The sequence below is a fragment of the Drosophila sulfurigaster genome, chromosome X (genome assembly GCF_023558435.1).
Source record: "Drosophila sulfurigaster albostrigata strain 15112-1811.04 chromosome X, ASM2355843v2, whole genome shotgun sequence".
In the NCBI taxonomy this organism is placed as follows: domain Eukaryota; kingdom Metazoa; phylum Arthropoda; class Insecta; order Diptera; family Drosophilidae; genus Drosophila; species Drosophila sulfurigaster.
In genome coordinates, this window is record NC_084885.1 from 5,310,669 (window position 1) to 5,332,811 (window position 22,143).

The 22,143-nt window shown below is 40.0% G+C and overlaps 1 protein-coding gene across 1 annotated transcript; it reads right to left on the reverse strand.

Annotated features, from left to right (window-relative positions):
* Positions 1-2,301: 2,301 nt before the first annotated feature.
* LOC133849130 (signal transducer and activator of transcription B) lies at positions 2,302-14,873 on the reverse strand. Its single transcript, XM_062285023.1, has 2 exons — positions 13,551-14,873; positions 2,302-4,932 (listed from the first exon to the last, which is right to left on the reverse strand). Exons 1-2 carry the CDS (start codon positions 13,880-13,882, stop codon positions 4,023-4,025), a joined length of 1,242 nt encoding a protein of 413 aa, XP_062141007.1. The 5' UTR covers positions 13,883-14,873; the 3' UTR covers positions 2,302-4,022.
* Between the last annotated feature and the right edge of the window lie 7,270 nt (positions 14,874-22,143).

The window sequence follows — 22,143 nt, forward strand, 5'->3', positions numbered from 1 at the left end:
TAACCCTGAGCTGGGTCGCAAAACCACGCAGAGTTCAGTTCAGCTAAGCAAATCGCCGAAAATATTATTTCTATAGCACACGGGGATGATCTCATGAGAGAGCAACAGAAAATTAAAAAAAAAAAGAGTAACAACACTTGAACAAGGTTATGAAAGCTGCTTACGCATGCACTATAGTTACACTCTCACACACACATACATATGTACATATACACACACAAAAATGTGCGACGGCGCTGCCAACTTAGTCGAAGCTCAAGTCAAGGTTTGCTCACAAAGTGTAATGGAAATTCCAGCAGATAGAATTGATCATTATTTTTGGTTGCTAAAGAATTGAAAACTGAAACAAAGAAAACGTACATACGTAGCTAATAAAAAATAATAATGAAAAATAAAATAATGGTTTTTGCATTTTTTGTATATAATTTATTTTGTAGCTCTGAACGCTTAGTAGAATTGCTCCTAGGCATAAAGTATATATGTATATTAACTAAAATGGAAATATAATTGTCATAAGCATTTATAATAATAATCATAATAATAATAATAATCATAATAATAATAATAATCATCATAATAATAATATATGTAGTACGTCTAAAATTTTTCTAGTTAAACACGAAAAATAAAATAATACAATAAAAAAAATAGGACAAAAAAAAAAACGTTAATAGATTTAATGGTAAAGGAAAGACTCCAATAATTGTCTTTTCCACTATGATCATCTTTTCACATTCTCAAAATTTGTATAGTGGGAAAGAAGCCTTTATGATGATGTACGGCATTTTTTTTTGCAGTTTTGTTAACGATACAATTGTTTAAAATTTAAGCTTAAAACTTAAGCAATGAGCTTTGTTTTTGCCACTAATAATAATCATTGTTTTTACGTTTTTTGTTTCTTTTTTTTTTTGGCAATCAAAACAATACTAAATAATAATAATCATATCAATAATAATGCGAATAATGTGTATGGTATATACTAGATTGTATGTGTGTGTGTGTGTGTGTGTAAAGTTTAACTAGGCTAGAAGACTTCTTTGGAACGACGCTCCGCCAAAGTATCATCATAAAAAATACAATAATAATAATGATAATGATAGTTACATATTAATAATAATTAGTTGGTAATATTTGCCAACAGGCATCAAGTTTGTGTTGGTTTTTTTTTTGTTTTTTTTTTTTTTGTTTTGTTTTCTTTTCTTTGTTCTCTTATATTCTCTTTTGAGGCGTTTTTTTGGCGCTGCAGCTGAAAAAACGGGATAACAACAAAATGAAACCGAAAAACAACCAAAACAAAAACACAAACGAAAGCTTACAAATTTGATAGAGAAATGCGCGAATGCGAAAAATATATATATAAAAATCAATGAAAGCTGCGAGCGAAAGTTGCATACTAGAGACGTGCGAGAGAGAGAGACAGAGAGAGGGAAAATGAGAGAGGCACTCTCTTATTGCTCTTTTTGAAGCTCGGCTTGCAACTTTTGCTTATTTTGTTGTTGTTGTTGTTCGTTCGTTTGTTCTTCGCTTCGTATATACCCGCTACGCTATGTGGGGTAGAAATATGTTAATAACGTGCTAAACGATAATCTCAATAGCATGATTCAATTATACAAGGTAGTCTTGTCGGCAAAAGCTGGTACCCTAGTAATCTTGACAATGAGTGCGAGTGAAAGAATCTCAGCACAGCAGTGTGAGCGAGACGACAATGAAATGCGCATTAACCCTTAGACGATGATGTTAATATTTACATATTTTGAAGTTAATATAAATGTCTCCTTGACATATTTTTAAAATGTAAATTGTTTATGAACAATATTAATAATATATGTATATGAGAATTCTCCAATTCTCTAAATGTTTTTATTCTATCCGTGTCTACGGCATACATTACAAAATGTCATTTTGCATAAGGGTTAATTGCGCTAAAAACGACGACGAGACTACCTTCTATAATTGTATCATGCTCAATGGTTTCTGCAAAAAGTTTGTTACGAATCGGACAATGTTAACTGGAAAGTTATTTAAGATTTGGTCACATTTGTGTATTCTCTACAAATAGGTGGCGGGTATTTCACAGTCGAGCACACTCGACTGTAGCTTTCTTATTTCTCGTTTTTCTGTTTCTCTGATTACTAATACTAAATGCTGTTGATAATATATATGTATATGTACATAGATCATCATTTTGTTGTTGTTGTTTTTGTTGAATTCTTTTCATTTTGTTTGATTTTGTTGTTTTGTTTTTGTTGTTTGTTGTATTTATAACTCTTAAGCAAAAAACTTAAATTTCTATCACAGCCATTTCTTTTTTTTTTTCGAAGAAAAAAATTGTTTTTGTTTTTGTAGTATTTTTTTTTTTGCATTTTTTTGTTTTGTTGTTTGCCTTAAATTGATGTTTGTTTGTTTGTTGTTGCTTTCCCATTTATGTTCAATTTGTTTTTAAATACTATATTTTTATTTGTTTACATAATTCTCTTTTGAATGCACTTTTGTTGATTTTCTTTCTTTCTTTCATCATTTTTTTTGTTTTTGTTTCTTTGTTTGCGTCAATATTTTAAAAAATTCTAATTGCACTTTTTGTATGTTTTTATTTTGCTTTTTTCTTTAATTGCTATTTAATTCATTTTGTTGTTGTTTGTTACAAATGTTTGTTTTGTTCTTGTTCTTGTTGTTGTTGTTGTGCACAGTAGTTCAAAAAGTTTGTAGCAAATTAGAAAATTTCTTGTTTTGTATATAAAAAGGAAAATGAAACCGTTATCCTTGCCTACATTCGCTTCCAGTTATCGAAAAAAAAGAGTGTGCCCGTTTTGTTAAAACTAAAAACAAAAATCTCTCTATTTAATAGGTGCGACGTGACCTACGATCACAGTTTGTTTTTTTTTTTTTTGTTTGTTGGATTGTATTTTTCATGTTTTTTTCTTTCTTTTCATTTTGATGCTTCACTGGAATTCGAATTGGAATTTGCTTGGAAGCGAATGCGGGACGAGTCAAATAAAGTGTATCATCATCATCATATCCCCATCATAAAAAACTCCTCTTCGATTTTTGCGTTTGCTTTTTGTGACTAGCAGAATTGGAAAAAGAAAAAAAAAAAAAAAATTCTGTCTGAAAGTGAAAAGAAACGTGGAAAATTCTTTAGCGGCAGGAACTGATTTTCTTTTCGATATATATTGTTTTCTTTTTTGTTGACATTTTTTTCTTCACTTTTGTTTTGTTTTGGATTTGGATTTGGAAGCACAGCAACAAGCAAATGACAGTGTTTGTAATCGATAAACGTTGCCTATCGATCGGGAAGAAGCGAGCGCACACGACGCGAGTATTAAAGCCTGGAATGTGCAAAATTGGAAGTTGAGTCGCGGGCGCTTTTCCCTCTTCCCCTTCTTCACCCTACAAACTGAAAGTGCTCTGTTGCTGTCTTTGTCTGGCGCTCTCACTGTTTTTGTATTTTTTTTTTGTTTTGTTTTGTTTTTGATATTGATTGGTTTTTGTTTTTTTTTGACTACAAATTCTTTGATTTTTGTTATTGTGTTTTCCTCTCGCTTACATGCTAATAAATATATATGTGTATAAAAAAAATACAATACAATAGAATTAAACAAAGCAACAAACAAAGTTTGTACACAATTTGCGAGACGCGTTTTGCAGCAAGTCGGCTATATCTCGCTATATATACTATATAGAGTATATACGATCTATATAGCTGGGTAATACTGACCGACCTGTGTTGTATTTGTTTTTTTGCTTTTCAACTGTACTTTTTACTTTAAACGTTTTTTACGTTTTTACCCCCCGCATGTTCCCTGCCCGCTTGAGTCTAGACTAAAACTATAGGCTTAGATGCTAGAACTTACGACTAAAAAACTTAACCTAAAAACTCTTTGCTCTTTGTCTTGTTTTGAAATTGTTGTAAATTTTTGTTTGTTTTGTTTTATTATTGGTTGTTGGTTTTTCTTTTTTGTGGAGCATGTTGCACCTGTGCTACCTGCTTTACTGCCTTACTGCATTACTGCTTACTGATACTTTCATGTCTCCAGCGAGGTGACCACAAGATTGTGAAACACGCTCGCCGATTCGCTCATCATGGCCGCCTGTCCACATGAATCGCTGCTGGCGCCGCTCGGCGGACTTGGCGTCCCCAGACGCAGTGCATCCATGATCACCTCAAAGTCCTTTTGATTCTGATTCATATCGAAATCGACCAGATCAAGATGATCACTTGCCACCCCACCAACGTTGCTGCTCAGCTTGATGCGTTTGCTGCTGCTGATGTTGTTGCCGCTGCCGTCTAGCAAATTGGTGGCGCCAGCGCCTGCTCCTCCACCGCCGACCACCATGTTCATGCCCATGCCGACAACATCGAGCGGACAATCCTCGATCGCCGAGATGAGACGCTGCGGCGGCATATAGAACTGTGAGAGAGCCTCGCGGACCAAACGATCGCTTTCGTCCTCGCTGCTGTTGCTGCGCAATCGCTTGCGGGCAGCGGAAAGCGCCGCCTTTTCCAGCTGCTCGGCGCCTTGGGTAATTTCCGGATCAATTAACGGCATTGGGGCATTGATGGCGCTCAGTTCGCGATCGAGTATCTCCAGATCGTTGACCAGATTGCTGTTCGATAGATGGCGCTTGCGTGCCGCTGTCGACGAGACAGAACACACTGAGGACGCTGAGGAGGATGACGAGGAGGAGGAGGAGGAGTTGTTCGTATTGCAGTTGGGACGATGTGGCGACTGATGATTCTCAATGGAGCAGATGGTGCGTTGTTGTTGTTGTTGCAGCTGCTGTTGTTGTTGTTGTCCTGTTGTGGCATTCGCGACATTATTATCGCCATATAACGACTTGTTGTTGTTGTTGTTCATGTTGGGCTTGGCGTCGTCCATGTTGGGCTGGAAGAGATTCTCACGCGCCAATTCCGTCGTGCTGCTGTTTTCGGTTCTGCGAGCGAGCGAGAAAGAGAGAGAAAGTGGTAGGGAAAGTTAGTTACGTGTGGAAAAAACTGTATAAAAAAGGTAAATACGAGAAAAACCTGTGCGACAATCGAACACAACTCACACACACACACTCATGTGTGTGTATATTTGTAATGCTACTTGCCCCCCTCTTCACCCTTCGATAAACACCAAATTGATTATCATAACAAGTAATTAACCACAGCCGAAATATCTTACAGATTAATTAATAGATTTAAACTATCTATAAATATTAAGAAAAAAAAATGAAAGTGACTGTAAAAGTTAAAATTTGTTGTAAAATCTTTGCACAGTACTAAATTAATGAGTACGAGTTATCGATAAGCAATAAGCAATGGCAATTATCGATAACATATTGCTTGCTTTATTTTATCGTTGTCAGTTTTGAAGGCAGTTTCGCTCTGTTGCTGTGCTGAATTGTTTTGTCTGTCTGTCTGTCTGTCCGTGGGTCGCACTTTAATTAACTGGGCCAACTGTGCGCACCGTTATACGATGTACGATGTACGTTGTCGGCGGCAGCGGCAGCGGCGACCAGCAGCGAAATAAGTTTCAAGCTAATTTCTCTTTCAATAAAAGCAGCGACTGACACGCCTGCGCCGCCTCCCCCTTGGGGCACCGCCCCAGGCGGCAACAGCAGCAGCAGCAGCAGCACATTCAACCACCTTGCGACTTCAGTCAGTCAGTCAGTCAGTCAAGACAGTTGGTCGACAGTCAATATGGCAAACTGTTTGAAGAAGCAAAGCAACAACAGCAGCAGAGAAGAAAAAGCTGAACAGCAAAAAAAAAAAAAAAATGTGAATTAAGTCAGCGAAGGCAGAAGAAGACAAAAGCCATCAAGAGTGGGACGACGACGTCAACGGCAACGGCAACGACGACGGCGACAGCGACGCATTAAAATGCGCAGCTAAGCATGTCAATGTTCACTATTAAAGCAGAAAAAAAAGCAGCACACACACACACACACACACACACAAACAAACACACGCACGCAAACATACGCACACACAATAAGCGACAAGAAGAAGAATGGCACAGAGCACAACAGAGAAGCAAGGTGCATGAGGAGAGCACACACACACACACACACAGTGCAAAGAGGGGAGAAGAGCAGAGAAAGGGGAGCGCGAAAAAAATAAAAAGCGAAAGTACGTAGAGGAATCTGTACAAAAACAATAACAAAACACACAAAAAACATAACGAAGAAATACAACACAACGAAATGAAACGCCGAAGAAGCGGCAAAAAAAAAACACAAATCGCGCTCTGAAGCTTTATAGAAACCAAAACCAAAAACCAGAAAGCGTACAACAACAAACGGTAACTCAAAGCACAAGCAGCGTTATGTGCGGTGTGGGATGGGGGGCTAGGGGAGAGTGGAGAGGGGAGGAGGCGAACAAAGTATGTTAGTCAAGTTGTTGTTGCTGTGTGTTGCTATTATTGCTTGTTGACTGTTAACTTGAACATTGTTGAACGAACCAGGGAAATGGGAGCAAGTAAAAAGGGTAAAACGCAGCGCGTCAGGCAACCAAAAACAAAAACCAAAAACATAGTAAATGAAAAACTGACCAAAAAGCATAGAGCGCAGCGAACAGTCATTGCACAAGTGGCAAAATGACCCCAAAATAAAAATAAGAGTTACCAACTGCAAAAGTTGCGAGCGCATTATGTAAAATATAAACACACAGACATACATGCATACATAATTATGTCAATCCTGTAGCAAAGTTTGCAATTTCTTAGTCATTAAAGCTTTACTTTTCACTTTGCCTACTTTGACAACAACGATGACATCAAAGAGAGCGCGCGACGTTGCTTGCCACTCTCACTTACACACACACACTCGCACTCTCGCAATGCTTTTAAGTTATTCTTTGACAACAGCAATTAATAGTAATAAAGCTTTTGTCAATGTTTTGGGACGCCATCAAACTGACATTGAGCAAAGCATCAAGCAGCGCAATGTGACTGCAAGTGTGTGTGTGTGTGTGTGTACGTATCTCTCTTCTGTTGTGTTTGTGTTTGTATTTGCATTTGTATGGCATGGCATGCGACCGATAAGCAAACGGTACATTGTCCACTCTCCAATGGCAAACGTGTGTGACGACGAAGGTGAAGAGTGGAGAGTGAGAGAATTGGCTAAGCTGAAGCGTTGCTGTTGTTGCTGCGATTTGATTTTTTTTTTTTTTGCTCTTTGTCTTATCTGTGTTTTCGTTTTGCGCACGTTTTCGATGGTCCGTGGCCGCCGTTGTTGTATGGCGAAATATGTCGTCGACTCTTTCTCTCTGTCTCTCCCCACGACCCACTGTATGGTTTGTTTGTGTGTTTGTCTCCCTCCCCCACATCTAGATTGCCGATTGCTTATGGAAATTGGAGCATATTATGCGCTTCACCTGTGCCGTGCTCTTCACTTCACATACATCTAGTTTTTTTTCGGTTTTTTTCCTCCTCTGGATCAGTATTGTTTCGAGTTCAAGGCTGTTTTTGATTTCATAATTTGCGTTACGAGAAATATGGCCCAAAAACTTGCAAGTAAACTAAAGTGATAGAGGAGGAGAGGCTCATAAAAGGAGGAGAGATTTAGGAAAATAGAAAACTGCACTGCACTGCGCTACACTGCAAGTGGAATAAAGAAGCAGCAACAAAAATGTTAAATAAAATAATGAGTAGGAAGCAAACAGAGAGGTTGTGCTTGACTGTCAAATACCCGGCGGAGTATGCAAATTACCAATATGGCCAAAGCAACCGAAAAATGTCTTGAAATATGTTACTATTAGATTATTAAGGAATAGAATTAAGTTCAAAATCAAGGAAATATTGCGAAACAATTAAGAAATTCATAATTGGAAAATCATGAACTAATGAAATTTCAATTTGGATTTCAAAGTTAGATCACAACACTTTAAAATGTTGGCTATTTTCTTGTTCCCCATACATTTATAATACCCTTTTGGAGCTTATAACGTGCAGAAGAAAAAAAAAAATGTCGCACAATCGAACAAGTGCAAGCGCCAAAGAAGGGGGCAAACAAGGGACACAAAAGTAGAAGCAGTAGAAAGACATAAAGGGGGCCACCACAGCACAGCACACAGAGAGAGAGAGAGAGAGAGAGAGAGCGTGAGAGCGGGGAAGAGGAAGAGGGATGGTTGGCTAGCAGGCGGCATAAAGTCGCGAATGTAGGACGCGCACTTCTCGCTTTTCGCTGTTGGGGGTTCGACGACGACGACGACGCTTCGCTTGCTTCAGAGCCGCAGGAGGCGGCGTATGTCGGAGACAACTTCATTTGATGTGCAAGCACAGCAAACACACACAGCCATCTCCCTCTACCTCTTCCTCTTACACTAGCCAACCTCTAGCCCATCTGCCATGGTGTTGACTTGGGTTGGTTGTGGCGGCTTCGCTTCGTTTCGCTTCGCTTCGTGTGATATGCGCGTTGCTTTGCCCCATGCAAATTCAATTGAAAGCTGTTTTTTTTCTTCTTCTTTTTTAAAGAGCACTCGTTGCGGTTCTTCAACCACACACACACAGTCTACGCGGTGGCTATCTCGCTCTCGCTTTCTTATCTGCCTTTAATTGTTAAATATGTGACTGATAAGCAATTACACAAATAGCAACAACTATTCTCACAAAAATAAGTAAAAAACAAAAAATTATACACACGCGTGTGTTTAACAAGTAGAAGAAGAAGAAGAATATAATAAAACTGTTTAATCATCGATGCGAAATTTCTAGGGTTATAACTGACTGATCATAAATTTGATTAACACGATTACAAAATGCAAGTTATTTGCTAATACTTTGTGTTCTTATCACGAAATAACTATTCTTTTATTTCATTCATTTTATTTTCAAGTAAACCATAAAATTATTAATTTTCTGCATTTAATCTAACATTTCCCCCTGATTTCCCCTCATTCATATAAAACTATTTTCATAATAACAAGTTTAAATACAAATGATTTCTTTGCAGTTCATTTATTCTTTATTGACTTTAAAGCTCTCCCTCTCTTTCTCTCCTCTCTCTCTCTCACACACTTGCAGCTGCATCAGCATATGCTTCAATCAAGTAATTGTATAATCTAATTGTTCTAGATATTTTAAATGCGCGCCCAGACAACAACAAGAATAATACACACACACACGCGTACAGAGAGACTAAATGCAAATGGCACACGACCATCGTCGTCTCCCCTTTGTGCACACACACACACAGAGACACTCACACATTCAATCACTCGCCATCTCCCTCTGAAGTAGGCGGCAATCGCTGCTCGCTGCTTGCTGCTTTTGCTTTGCTTGTGGTGCAATCGTCGTTACCGAATAGATGTGAGATGCGCAACACACAAAAGCAGCAGCCTCAGCAGCAGCCGCGACAACGAATGACAACTACAACAACAACAACAACAACAACAAGAAGAAGAGAAGCAGCAACAGCACGTACGAATAACAACAAAAGGCAATAGAAACACACAGCCAAGATAACAGAAACACAGAAAAAACTATAAAAACGTCGTCGTAGTCGCGAATTATTACGACGCCGCAGCAGCAACAGCAACAGCAAAAAAAAAATAATAATAATACTAAACGAAACGAAACAAAACGAAAATGGGGCGGCGGTGGGTTACAAAATGTGTGCAAAGAGCTAAAGAGGTGGAAGAGACGCAATAGATGGGGGTGGACGAGGGGAATGTAATAGTAGATAATATTAGGATGCAGTAAGCAATTGAATAAGCGTTATGCTCTTGATGCTGTTTTGTTTTCGTCGCACAAAATTCAACTCGTCACCGATAAATGCAAATCGATAACGAGTTTGTTGCCAATTTCTTGCATATTCAGAATGCACACATACATATGTACATATAGAAATACGCTCTAATGAGTGACAAAGTCACCGCGCTGCTTATTGTTCATAAATTTCTCCTTTATGCATTTATCGTTGTGTTTTAATTAATTTATCGATTGGCGTTGCCGCCGCATGAAAACTTCAAAGTAATAAGCACACACACAAACGTATAAGGCTTATGCAGGCGTTTGCGACGTCAAGAGAAAACATGTCAAACAAAGCAAAGCGAAACACAAAAACAAAAAAAACAAAAACGGAAACGCAGCGCACGAAACGACGCCAACAGCAACGTCGGCAGCGCAGCAGCGAGCCGATGGCAGCCAAAGAAGAAGCGAATCAAAAGCCAAAAGCAAAAACTGCTATTGCGATGAATTAAGTTTTTGGGTGCGCGCAAAACACGAAAAAAAAACTTCAACCGTGTCTTAGTATGTCTGTAACGGCATTTCGTTTGTCTGCTCTCCTTGCAAGTGAAACACAACAGAGGAAAGAGGAAACAGCAGCAGAAGCGAAAAAAAAAGAAAGGCAAAGCGTGGACAATGTCCAAACGACGTTAGACACACACACACACACAAAAGCATAGACAACACACATAGACAAATGACAGATGACAGTTGAACGCGTTATCTAAATATGGCAGCGCAAGGGGAGAAGGGGAGCTCTGCTTACTTGCTAGTTCCACGTAAACGCAACATGCGTACGTAGCACATTGAAAAATTTATGTATGTTGTGTGTATGTACATATGTATATACAAAACAAAAAATAAGAGGCAAAAACACAAATCAAATAGCAGCTGAAGCAGCAGCCGCCGCTTCGTTGATTACAAATTAACGGTAAAACAAATGGCAAAGTCAGAGAGAGAGCGAGAGAAGCGAAGAAATACAATTAAATAGACTGACTGCAAGCAGCAAGCACAAACCAGCAACAACAATAATAAATTCTCAGCAGCTACCTAAAGCAGCGCACAGTGTGCCAAACTATTTAACGGTCGGTCAACAACTACAACAGCGAACAAAGTAGTAGCTTTGAATTCACTACGATTACAAAATTTCACAATTTTCTGCAATTAATTAAGGTGAATAAATTGTATTCACAATTTGCTGCTATTGCTGATAAGCATTGAAATTATTAGATACAAATACGTAAGGCAAGCCTCCCAAACACCCCCTTCTTCCACTACCACTCGCTCTCTCTCACGATCCACGAGCTCGTAGGGACTCGGCTGCTACACACTTCGGCAAACCGAACACAAACGAAAGCGCAAGAGAGCGAGAGCACAAAAATTGCATTGACAAAAACATTGCAATAAGGCAGCATAGAAAAAGCAACAACAACAAAGCTGCGGCTGCTGCTGTCGATGATGATCAGCGGCCAATACATTCTCTCACCAATACAAGCAAACACTTAAAGAGAGCGAAAGAGCGATTACATGATACCGATAGCCCATTCGGACTTTTGCCCATTGAATAACCATATAATTATTGCATGCGATTTTTGCAAACACAACAACAAACCCAAATACACAATTACTAAAAAACACACACACACACACACACACACACACACACACACACACACACACACACACACACGCGCGCTTCTTCGACGATTATTTATCACGAGGATTCACAATTTGCAATATCCGAAAAGAGAGAGAGAAAAAAAAGCAGCTCTTGTGTTAAAATTATAATAACTCTAGCAGCAACTTCGCAAGGCTAAAAATAATTATAAACGTAAAGTATGCGAGTGTGTGTGTGTGTGTCAGTGCGAGCAATGTTTGTATATGTGTTTGCAAAGTCTGAAGGTTTTAGTTACGTTGCGTCTTGTTGCCGTTGTTGTTGTTGGCATGTGCTGGCTTCAACTTTGTGGTATTACTGTGTGTGTGTGTGTGTTGTATGAACATGTGGCGTATACGAAATGCTTGACGAGGAGAGGGGGTAAGAGCGTGGAGAGCGACTCTAGAGGTGCACAACACACACAGCAACAACAACAACAACAGCAACAAACATTGCTGGCTATCTCAGTGCTGTTGCTGTTGTTGTTGTTATGGTTGCTTTTTGTTGCAAGTGGAACGTGATTATTTCAACGAGCGCAACGTTTTTTAGCACACACAAACACACACACATAGATAGATACATAAAAACACACACACACACATATGTTTATTTCTACAGCTCTTTGCTTTGATTTCTTTTGGTTTTCGCTGCCTCTGCCTCTGCCTGCGTCGCTATCTCTTTAATCGCCCCGTCTCCCGTCTGTATCTCTGCTCACACAACACAGCGAAGGTTGTTCCCCAACTGTATTTTGCTGCTGCTGTTGTTGTTGTTGTTGTTGCCGTTTTATGGTTGTTTAATTTTTTTGTGTTCCTGTCTTTTTTGATTTGGTTTGCTGATTGACGCGTCAATAACTTGATTATTGACTCGCCATTCACACACACACATACACACACCCCACACACTCAACCATTTATCGCATTGTCTGACGATAATTTGCAATCGATTTCATCTGCCATTTGTAATCGAAATCTCGCTGCGAACTGCATTTTAATATTTATCGCACCCCGTTTTGTTGTTGTTGTTGTTGTTTCGTTTGACAAAATGCGCCTCTTACTTTTCCTCTTCTTTCCACACGCCCTTCTTTCACAAACATTTTCGTCGCTGCCTCGCTGCCCGTCTGTCTCTCTGTCTGTCTGTCTGTCTTTCAGTCTCAGTATTTCTGTCTGTCTACCTTTTTTTCTTGTTGTTGCTGCTGTCTCTTTAGTTTCGCTTTGTATTTTGTATCGTTGCTGTTGTTTAATGTCTCTTGAGTATCTCTGCTTTGCTTTGCTTTGCGCTTGGCCTGATTGAACAACACAACTAAACTAAACTATGTTAATAAGTCGTTATATCCAGTGTACACTGTAGTTGTACTTGCAGTTGCCTCCTTGTCTGTCTTTTTGACCACAACATCCTCAACGGAAATATCCGTTTATAAACCTCAAGTTTATTTTCATTCGTTTCCTTTTTTTTTTGGACTACGATATATGAAAACTAAAATTGATTTAATGATTATTTTAAATTCAGTTTTTCTCTGATATTTACATATGCAACTATTAAAATAAATATTGCACTTTTAAAATTAGATCACAATGTTTATTTTTGTACCTTTTTTTTATTATTATACACTTAATATATTTATTTTGAATATTATAAAATAAATGTCATATAATTCATTTTCATTTACTGATTTGTATTTCGCAAATGATTTGGAACTTGCCGTCTTTCTCTCAAACTTGCAATTTGTATTTCGTCATTTTATATTTGACCCCCTCTCTCCCCCTCTTCTACAGCGACAACACAATACTCCACCTAGACAAAGAACTCTGCGATTGTCTGCTGCGCTTTTTCTCTTTGCTTCAAATAAACCTCTCTCGCTTGTTTTTCTCTCTTACATTGATCACAGCGTAGGCTGCTGATGATGACGTATATTTGATGTGAACGCATAATTGTGTGCTCTCTTTTGGGATCACGCACTTTGCCCTTTCTGCATGTGTGTGTGTGTGTGTGTGTGTCGGTTTTGTCGTACTGCCCCCGCAACAACATTTGAAGGTTGCGCACACACACGCACAATTTTTAAAGGGCAATGCGTGGGCAAATTAACAAGAGACGGACAGAGACACGTGCGCTCTCTCACTCCTACATACACACACAGACTTAATGCAGTATATTTATTTTTGGTATATTTCATAAAATGACTGATGACTTACTTTGGCAGATTTTGAACGTAGCGCAATTGCTTCTCACGTCGCAGCTCGTCGGTGAGACGGCAATAGGTGTTGTTGATGCAAACGCTGCGTCGCAGATTCGTCTCTGAGTCCTTAATTCGCTCCAGTTTGTGAGCGCACAGTTGCAGGATGCGTTTGCGCTCCTCGCGCTGACGCAGCTTTGGCGAGATCATTGGAACGCGTGACCGATGGTGATGATAACCAATGGGTGGCGAGCAGCGCGGCGGTCCAAACATGTCCGAGTCATCGTCGCTGCCGCTGCCACTGCCAGCGCCGCTGCCGCCGTTCGAATTTGTATTTGTTGGCAAGGTCATTGTGCGAGCGAGCGTCTCTTTCAATGTGTGTGTGTGTGTGTGTGAAATAACTTTTGGAGTTGTCTTGCTGCTTCTTCTTGTATTGCTTCTTCACAGCTTCGCTTGGTCTGCTGCTGCTTCTTCTTCTTTCTGCTGCTGCAATTGCTCAAACTGCACACCAACAACCACACAAGGTAAACTACAAATCGTTCATATGCTCGTCTCCTCTCTCTCACACTGCTTTACTCTCTTAGCGTGTTCGCTCTCTTAGTTTGCAATGCAATTTTTAGGAAGCAAACTTTTGCAATGACTTCTTATGCATGTGTGTGTTTGTTTGTGTGTGCGCTGCTCCTCCTCTGCTGCTGCGCTGCTGCTGTGTAAGATTTCACTTTGCTTTTGCATTCACGTTTGTCTTTCTTTTGTTTTTGTTTCTTGCGTGAGTTCAAAATTCAAAATAATCCAGGACTTTTGAATTTAGAACAATTTTATTTTTTCATAACAAAAAAAATCACACACACTTTTACTTGTTGTTTACTACAATTGCAACAAAAAAACAAAAAAAAAATAAAACTGTTTCCAGGGGCAGCAGAAAATTGGATAATTGCTTCTTCTTCTTGATTTTCACCTTTTCCCCAGCTGATTGTTTTTTGTGTTTGATTTGTAGTTGTAAGTTAATTTTATTTGGAACGCGCGGTGGGCAGCAATGCAACTGTTTTTGTTATGTTTTTTAAGGACACAAACAAAGTCTTGTTTTAGCAAAATTATTGTTTTTTTTATTTTTATATTTGTTGTAAGCGCGCCTGTTGAAGTTTTGTTGCGAGTTTTTTAGCGTAAAGAGAATGCAAAGAGAAGAGCGCGACGACGTGGAGTGTTTTTTTTTACTCTGTATATTATTTGCCGTTACTGTTTTGTGTTACTAGGCCGAACGTTTTTCAGTTTGTCGTTTGTTTCGCCGCTCTGCCGCTTTGCACGTCCGCACAGTTCTCGCGTTCGAAGTGAACTGACAAACTGACAACTGAAAACTGAATGAAATCGCAGCAAGCACCAGCAGAGCGCTGACAACAGCGACGTCGGCAGCGAGCACAGATGTTCGAACTAACTTCGGTTCGGCAACGCTCGCTGCCCGGCGGCATCTTACTCACACACACATACACATACATAGTACGTACAAACGGAAGTAGCTAGCTAACAGCATGCAGCAGCGGTAGACGTCGGCTTAGCCGAGCGCCACAGTCAGTTAAAGAGCGCACTACACTAAAGAGAATAACATACATACATAGTATGTAGATACAAAGAGAGTGAACGAATGCGAGAGCGCGCGAGTGGTGAGAGAGCGCATTGCATGGCGTACGTGCGTGCTGACGCTGTCTATGTAGTGGGGCGCGTGTCTGTGTTTCTCAGGCATCCCAATGGGCAGGCAAGTGGCTTCTAAAGCCAGACAAACGCCAGACTATCGTGTTCAAAAGTTTTGCATGGACAAACTGTGCGACTAGAGTTTAGTTTGCGCATCACCATCGCATTTACAGGCGATAGTTTTCAATTTTCTATTTTGTCTTCTGGGTTGTAAGATTTTGGCACTCTATGCTGTATATGTGTGGGGAGCATTTTCTTAGATTGTGTGTGTGTGTGCGTGTTTTTATTGTTGTTGTTGTTTGTCTGCTGTGCCATTTGTAACGGAAGCAAAATGCAAACACACGCGCCGCTGGGTCGTGAAGAGCCAAAGGGTGGGTGGGTGTACGAAGGGGCAGCGGACGACGCCGGACAGCTTGCAAAATTTAAGAGGCTCTTGCTATGTTGTCTGTCGACAACGTCAAAGTCGCCATAGCTTGGCACGCGCTTTGGCACTCGCTGCGGCCAATGAGCATAAATTTTATAGTTTTCTTTTTGAATATAGTATATACATACATCTGTTTATATGAATGTGTGCGTGTATTTTTTTTTTCTTAGTTGAGCTTTGTTTGTGTTTTTTTATTATGTAAAAAGTAACTGGCCTTAAGCGTTAGTAGCAACATTTATTAAGTTGCCGCTGTCAGAGAAATGGCCGCCATCATTAGAGTAATTGTTGTTGTCGTTGTTGTTGTTATTGACTCTATCAGCATTTTTGGCAACTGCATGTGCATTACATATGTATGTGTGTGTTTGTGTTCCTTTTGACCATCGCTTCGTGTTTGTGTGCGTGTGTTTTTATTGGTCAGTCAAGCGCACTCTCTCACACACACACACATACTCAAACGCAAGCCATGCAAATGAGAGTGATCTTTGCGATAATTACGATGTCTTTATTTTTCTCGCTTGCACTCATTGTGCTAAACACATTGGCGTATTGTTCGCACTAAATGCTCATGACTCAAATGTTTACACCACATTTAACTGTGCATTGAGTGAGCGGGCGGGCGAGTGGGAGAGAGATGAGTAGCTTCGCGCTGGAAGTAAAAACCCCCGTCAGCCACCCACCCAACACCTGATTCGCAGTTCGAGTGAATTTTTGTATAGCCTAAAAATAAAATGCACAAATACATATATTGCTGTATATTGACTTAACCTAGAAGAGGGTTTTCCTTTGGGCAACAAAAAAAAAAAAAAAAAATATAAAGAACACGGCTAACCTCATTTCGCATGGCGCAAAAAAACAAAATATATATGGCTTTTTGTTGTTGCCTCGACCTTGTGGGCATGTGTATTATTATCAGACTTTTACTTGGCCTGTTTATTTGCAGAAGTAATCATCACTAGAACGCTACAAAATGCCGCCGCCATATTATTCGCTTTCAGTTCAATGTCACACACACACACACACAGAGCGCAAGACAGAGACAGTGTGATGGTGCGTTAGTATCCTTTTACATTGCACATTGACCTTTAGTGGCCTTCGAAATGCCCCTGGCCTCAATCGTTCGTTCCCTCTCCCTCGCTCTTTCACTCACTCGCGCGCCATCTGCATTGCTTTTGTTTTGTGTTCGTTTGGCACGTAACACACACACACTAACAAATGCAACGGACTTGCTGCATTCTTCAAGATAAATTCAAATTACGTAATTAAGCAGGGCTAACAATTAAGTATTTATTGCTTTCAATTTGCTTGCTGAGCGATAAGTCTGAAAAAACCACCCAAAAAAACAACCAAAAAACAACGAAACTGAAACGTCGTCTCTTACACGCACACAAGCCTACGCTTCACACACACGCGTACACAGAAACAGACAAGCAGAGGCCTGACGCACGCTGAGCCGTCAGCAGCAGCAGCAGCAGCGACTACCTGCGGCGACTTGGCGCAAAACGAAATCACCGCGCTGTATTTCAAGATGGTGTTTCGTTCTTTGGCGCGTGATTAGTGTGCGAGGGGGTGAAGAGGGGGATGGCCATGCATGCCTTGCTTTTGACAGCAGCAACAACGCACACACACACACACACACTAACAGCAGCAACAACAAACAAAAGGTAACGTAACGAAAACGAAAACAAAAGGCAACAAAACTACAACTACAACTACAGCAACAACAACAGCACACTAGAAACAAGTGTAACTCATACGAATATGCAGTCAGCGTTGGTGTCGCGACGTCTGCATTTCACACAAATTCGCCAGCAAAAACAACAAGCAAAAGCGACAAACCTCAAAGGTAGACACGCCGCCCATGCACCGTAGTTGCATACACTCACACACAATCACACGCACAAGCAAATGGGCGCGCGCTTAAGCATCGCAACAACAATTTAATTATCAATAACATATTTAAGTTTTGTTTGTCTCTTGCTCTACACTTTATCAACGTACACATACGTATGTATGTATGTATGTACGTGTGTATGTGTGTTGTATATTTTTTTTGCGCGCGCGCTCTCTTTTGCTGCTTGCTGTGCGCTCTTTGCATTTGCCAAAACAGCCGCAGTCGCAGCGACGCAGACACAAACACCGTGTGTCATGAATTACATTTTACTAAAACTTATTAATAAATTTCCTCTCAGTTTACTATTTTTGTTGTTTTATTAGTTGTTATATTTGTTTATTATTAGCAATAATAAATAATAAGTAATCACTAATAAATCATAAAATATGAATATTTTGTTATTAATACTAATACTAATCATTCGTAGCGCACACAAATCATATGCGACTCACTGTGCGCCGTGTGAATGAACGTATAAAAAGTGAGAGCGCGTCGCCGTCGCCGTCACCGTCGCGCTCATAAACGAAAATCAATGACTCCCAATGCGCGCCGCCGACGCCGATTCCGATTCCGACTGTTGAGCGTTCTCCCCTGCCTCTTCTCCTGTTCATGATCCTACTCCAGTCTGCTGATGCTCCACCGCTACAACCATTGGCTAGCTACAAACGTACAAACAAACGCGTTGCTGGCTGCTGTAGTTGTAGCTGAGCTGCTGCTGCTTGTTGTTGGCGGTTACTATTTGTTGCTGTGTGGCTGTGTGGTGCCTTCTTCTTGTTGTTCTTGTTCTTATTCTTGTTGTTTGGCAGGCCAAAGCAGCGTAGTGATAAATGCGTCAGCGTCAGCAGTTTTCGATGGCACTGCATGCGTATGTACGCGTGTGTGTGTGTGTACGTTTTGTTGTTGTTGCTGTGTGCATTAAAAATGAGTTGTATTTGGAGCTAAGTATTTAAAGTCAATGCTGCCCACACACATACATACATACATATGTATGTATGTACATACACACTGGGGACAGCGCAGTTGTCGTTATTGTTATTGTTGTTGCCATTTTACAGCGACGTCTGTGGCTGCGGGCGACGCTGCTTTTTACAGTGTGGCCTGCCCTTCACAAAAAGTGGTTGTAGTTGTTATTGTTGTCACTTTGCCTACATTTCATATGTATGTATGTATGTACATAGTATGAGCATATTACTATGCATGTGTGTGCGTGTTTGTATTTGTATATTATACACATAAATTTTCGGTCATGTTTGCAATACACAGCGAATCTATTGCAAAGCCAAAAGGCGCAACAACAAAAAAGGGTAATGCAAAGAGGGACCCAGGGACCGGCGAAAGCATATTCCCATACATACTCCACCCCTCCCCCAACAACACTCGACACTCTACACTTCCCTTTTAGACTTTTTCCTCTCGCTCTCTCTCGCTCTTCGGCAACTCTCTTTGCGTTTGACGCTCTTCGTGTTTATGCTTTCAACATTGATACGTGCCAGATAGATACACACACACACACACATCCATATAGAGCATAGCAGAGCAAAACGGCTGCAGAGGGACACGGACAGCTGGCTAAGTTTGTAATTAATTGCGGCCTTGCCACACACATACACACGCAACTCTCTTTTACTCTCCTTCTCTGTCTTCCCCTCACCGTCAACTACAATAACATAACCATAGAAAGACTGCGACGTGAGAAAGCCACAGTCAAAGCGCTTCTTGTCTTTGTCCATTTGTCCGCCTCAAGTCGCGTAGAGAAAGCACGCTAGTTACAGTTGACTCCCTCAATCCACAGTCCCCCTTCCCATAAACACATTCAATAATTGAGCAAACAGTTGCTTAAGAGCGTTTGCTCTCTGGCTCTCTCTCTCTCTCTCTCTCGTTGCTCGTCGCATCTCAGCGTGATCATCTACTAATTAATTGTGCACAAAATTCTTTGTTCCATCGAAACCAGAAAGTGCCATAAAAAGCAACAAAATAATATTATCACACTCACGCTTTTGTATTTATGATGCTTACTGATGCTCTCTTTGCTCTTTGCGCTAAAAGTGCACTTAAAACCCCAATAGTGCCTCCCCCTTGCCAATATCATAAATCTTTTTTGTTTCTAGATCACCTCTAGCACTTCCTTCGTTCCATGCGCTTTAGTGCATATGCTGCTGCTGCTTCAGCTGTCTGTCGTTCCTGAGGTCTCTCTTTATGTGTGTGCTTGTATGTGTGTTTACCTCTCACTCAAGCCTGTGTTGTCAATGCCGTATTTTTGGAGTCAAATCTGGCCTTTTCTAGCACGATCGATTGCTGGCAGTACTGAAAAATGGCGAACACTGAAATTTATGTTAATTTCGAAAGCATTATTTTATATTCTTTTTTTAGGTGTGCTTAAAAATACTAGCTGTTATAAACACTCCAGGTTGGCTTCTCTTTTTTTGCAGTATTTTGGCTTTTTTCAATAGGTACTTTTTTGTACGTTCGCAACACTGCTCAACCTATGTACATATATACATACATACGTACATATGTATGTATGTATATCGCATAATCGCAACGTATTGTCAAGACTGCGACTGACTCAACAAACACACACACATACATATGTACATAATTACTGTTGTTGTTCGGTCTTTTGCTATTTGTTATTGTTTTGCTTTGACACGCTTTGATTTTGATTTGCTTTTTGCTTGTAGCGTAAGCGCAAAACGTAAGAACGCTCGTTCGCGTAAAGTAGGTGTGTGTGTGTGTGTGCCTTTAACTTAATAAATATGGTTCAAGGCACAAATAATGCGATTTCGTAATCTTAATAAGCAGATGCGTGTGTTTGTATATTTACTTGTTAATCAATCAGCTTGTTCCATTTCCACTACGTTTCGTTTCGCTGGAATTTTGATCATTGCTAAATTCACAATTCGAGTTCCCTTGTTCCAAATTGATTGTCAAGTTTGTTTGGCGACAATTTCAAATCATTCCGGAATTAAACATACATACATACATACATACATACGAAAATACATACACATGTATGTATGAACGTACATATGTATATACATTTATATATGGATGGGTGTATGTACGTGTGGATGGGTTATGTTGTGTGTGTACACATGTTGAAAAGATTTCCATTTTCATTTATTGTGTTATTGCTTTTACTGTCGTGGTCGCTGCTTGCGTTGCGTTGCGTCGCGTCGCGTCGCGTCGCTGACTTCGCGGTTGCTTCTGTTATTGTAATTTCTGTTTGCCGTTTGCGTAGTTTAAACCTGTTGGCTCTAGTTGTTGTTTTTATTGTCGATGTTGGCATCGAATATGCTACGTTATGTTACATTGCGTATATACATACAAGCACATATGTGTGTACATACTTAATGCATATTCATGCAATAGATGAAGCTATTTGGCATAGCATACTTATTGGCTTACAGGGTGCGTTTATAGCAAAAATAATTGCACCAACCAGATAAAGCGCATTAACTATAGCCACGGCAACAACAACAGTCAATGCGAGAAAAGCAAACACAAAAGAAAAAGAAAACGCAGCAGCTACAGCAACAGCAAACGGTAAACAAATAGCAACAGCAAACACAAAAGCAAAAGCAAAAACAACGAACGCAGAAAAGGCAGTAAATGCAAATGTCATAGAAAAAGCAACTATGCAAAAGCAAAAACAAACGCAGAAGAAATATAAGCAGCTACAATTATAGCAAGCAAAAGCAACAACTACAGCAACAGCAGCTAATGTTAAAGCGAAAGAAACAACTACAACACTACGACAGCAAAAGCAGAAGCAAAAGCAACAATAACGAACGCAAATGAAAAAGCAACAACTACAGCAACAGCAGGCGCTAAGCAAAAAAAAAAAGAAAGAAAAATGAAAGAAGCAGCAATAACATAAAACCGAAACAATTTCGGGAGACGCACACACATACATACATACTTACATGCATATGTACACAATCGACGTCAAGAGCTGAGCTTGCTGTTGTATTTTTGTGTGCCAGCATTGATTTCCATACATACACAATCACACATACAGACAGAATGTACGTCGCATAGACAAAATATCAAATTTGGCAATTTTGGGCAGCGCAATTGATAAGCACTTGTGACGTCATTTGCAGGGAGCAGGTGAGCTGTTGTTGTTGTTGTTGCCAAATGGTGGGTGGAAAGGGGAGGGAGTAGAAGAGCAAACGCAAATGATTGAAAACAAAAAGCAAACCAGTTTTTCAAAACACGCACATGGGTTAAGCGAGCGTTGCCAGACAAAAGCAAAACCAAAGACAAATGGTGTGAGGTAGAGGGAAGGGAGAGGGAGTGAAGCTATTAACATTAACATAATTATGTTGGGTTTAGCTTAAGTTGTACACACTCACACACATACATATACAAACACGCATAGATAGCTTGCTCATTGGAGCAAAGACAAATTGATTTAATTACATTTCAAATATGTTAACAAGCTACACACAAGCAACACAACAACCACAAATAAAAACTGTAGCGATAACGAATAACGAAAAATGCACACGAAATGGAATTTCCGAAAATCATAAACATAGTCGACCGCAACAAGAAGCTACTCTACACAACAGACAGCGCTGCCGACGTCAACGATAGCGTCGCCGTCAA

Coding starts and splice junctions, on each gene's coding strand:
- LOC133849130 (XM_062285023.1), bottom strand. CDS start 13,882: ATGACCTTGCCAACAAATACAAATTCGAACGGCGGCAGCGGCGCTGGC. Junction 4,933..13,550: donor TACGTTCAAAATCTGCCAAA/GTAAGTCATCAG, acceptor GCTCGCTCGCAG/AACCGAAAACAGCAGCACGA.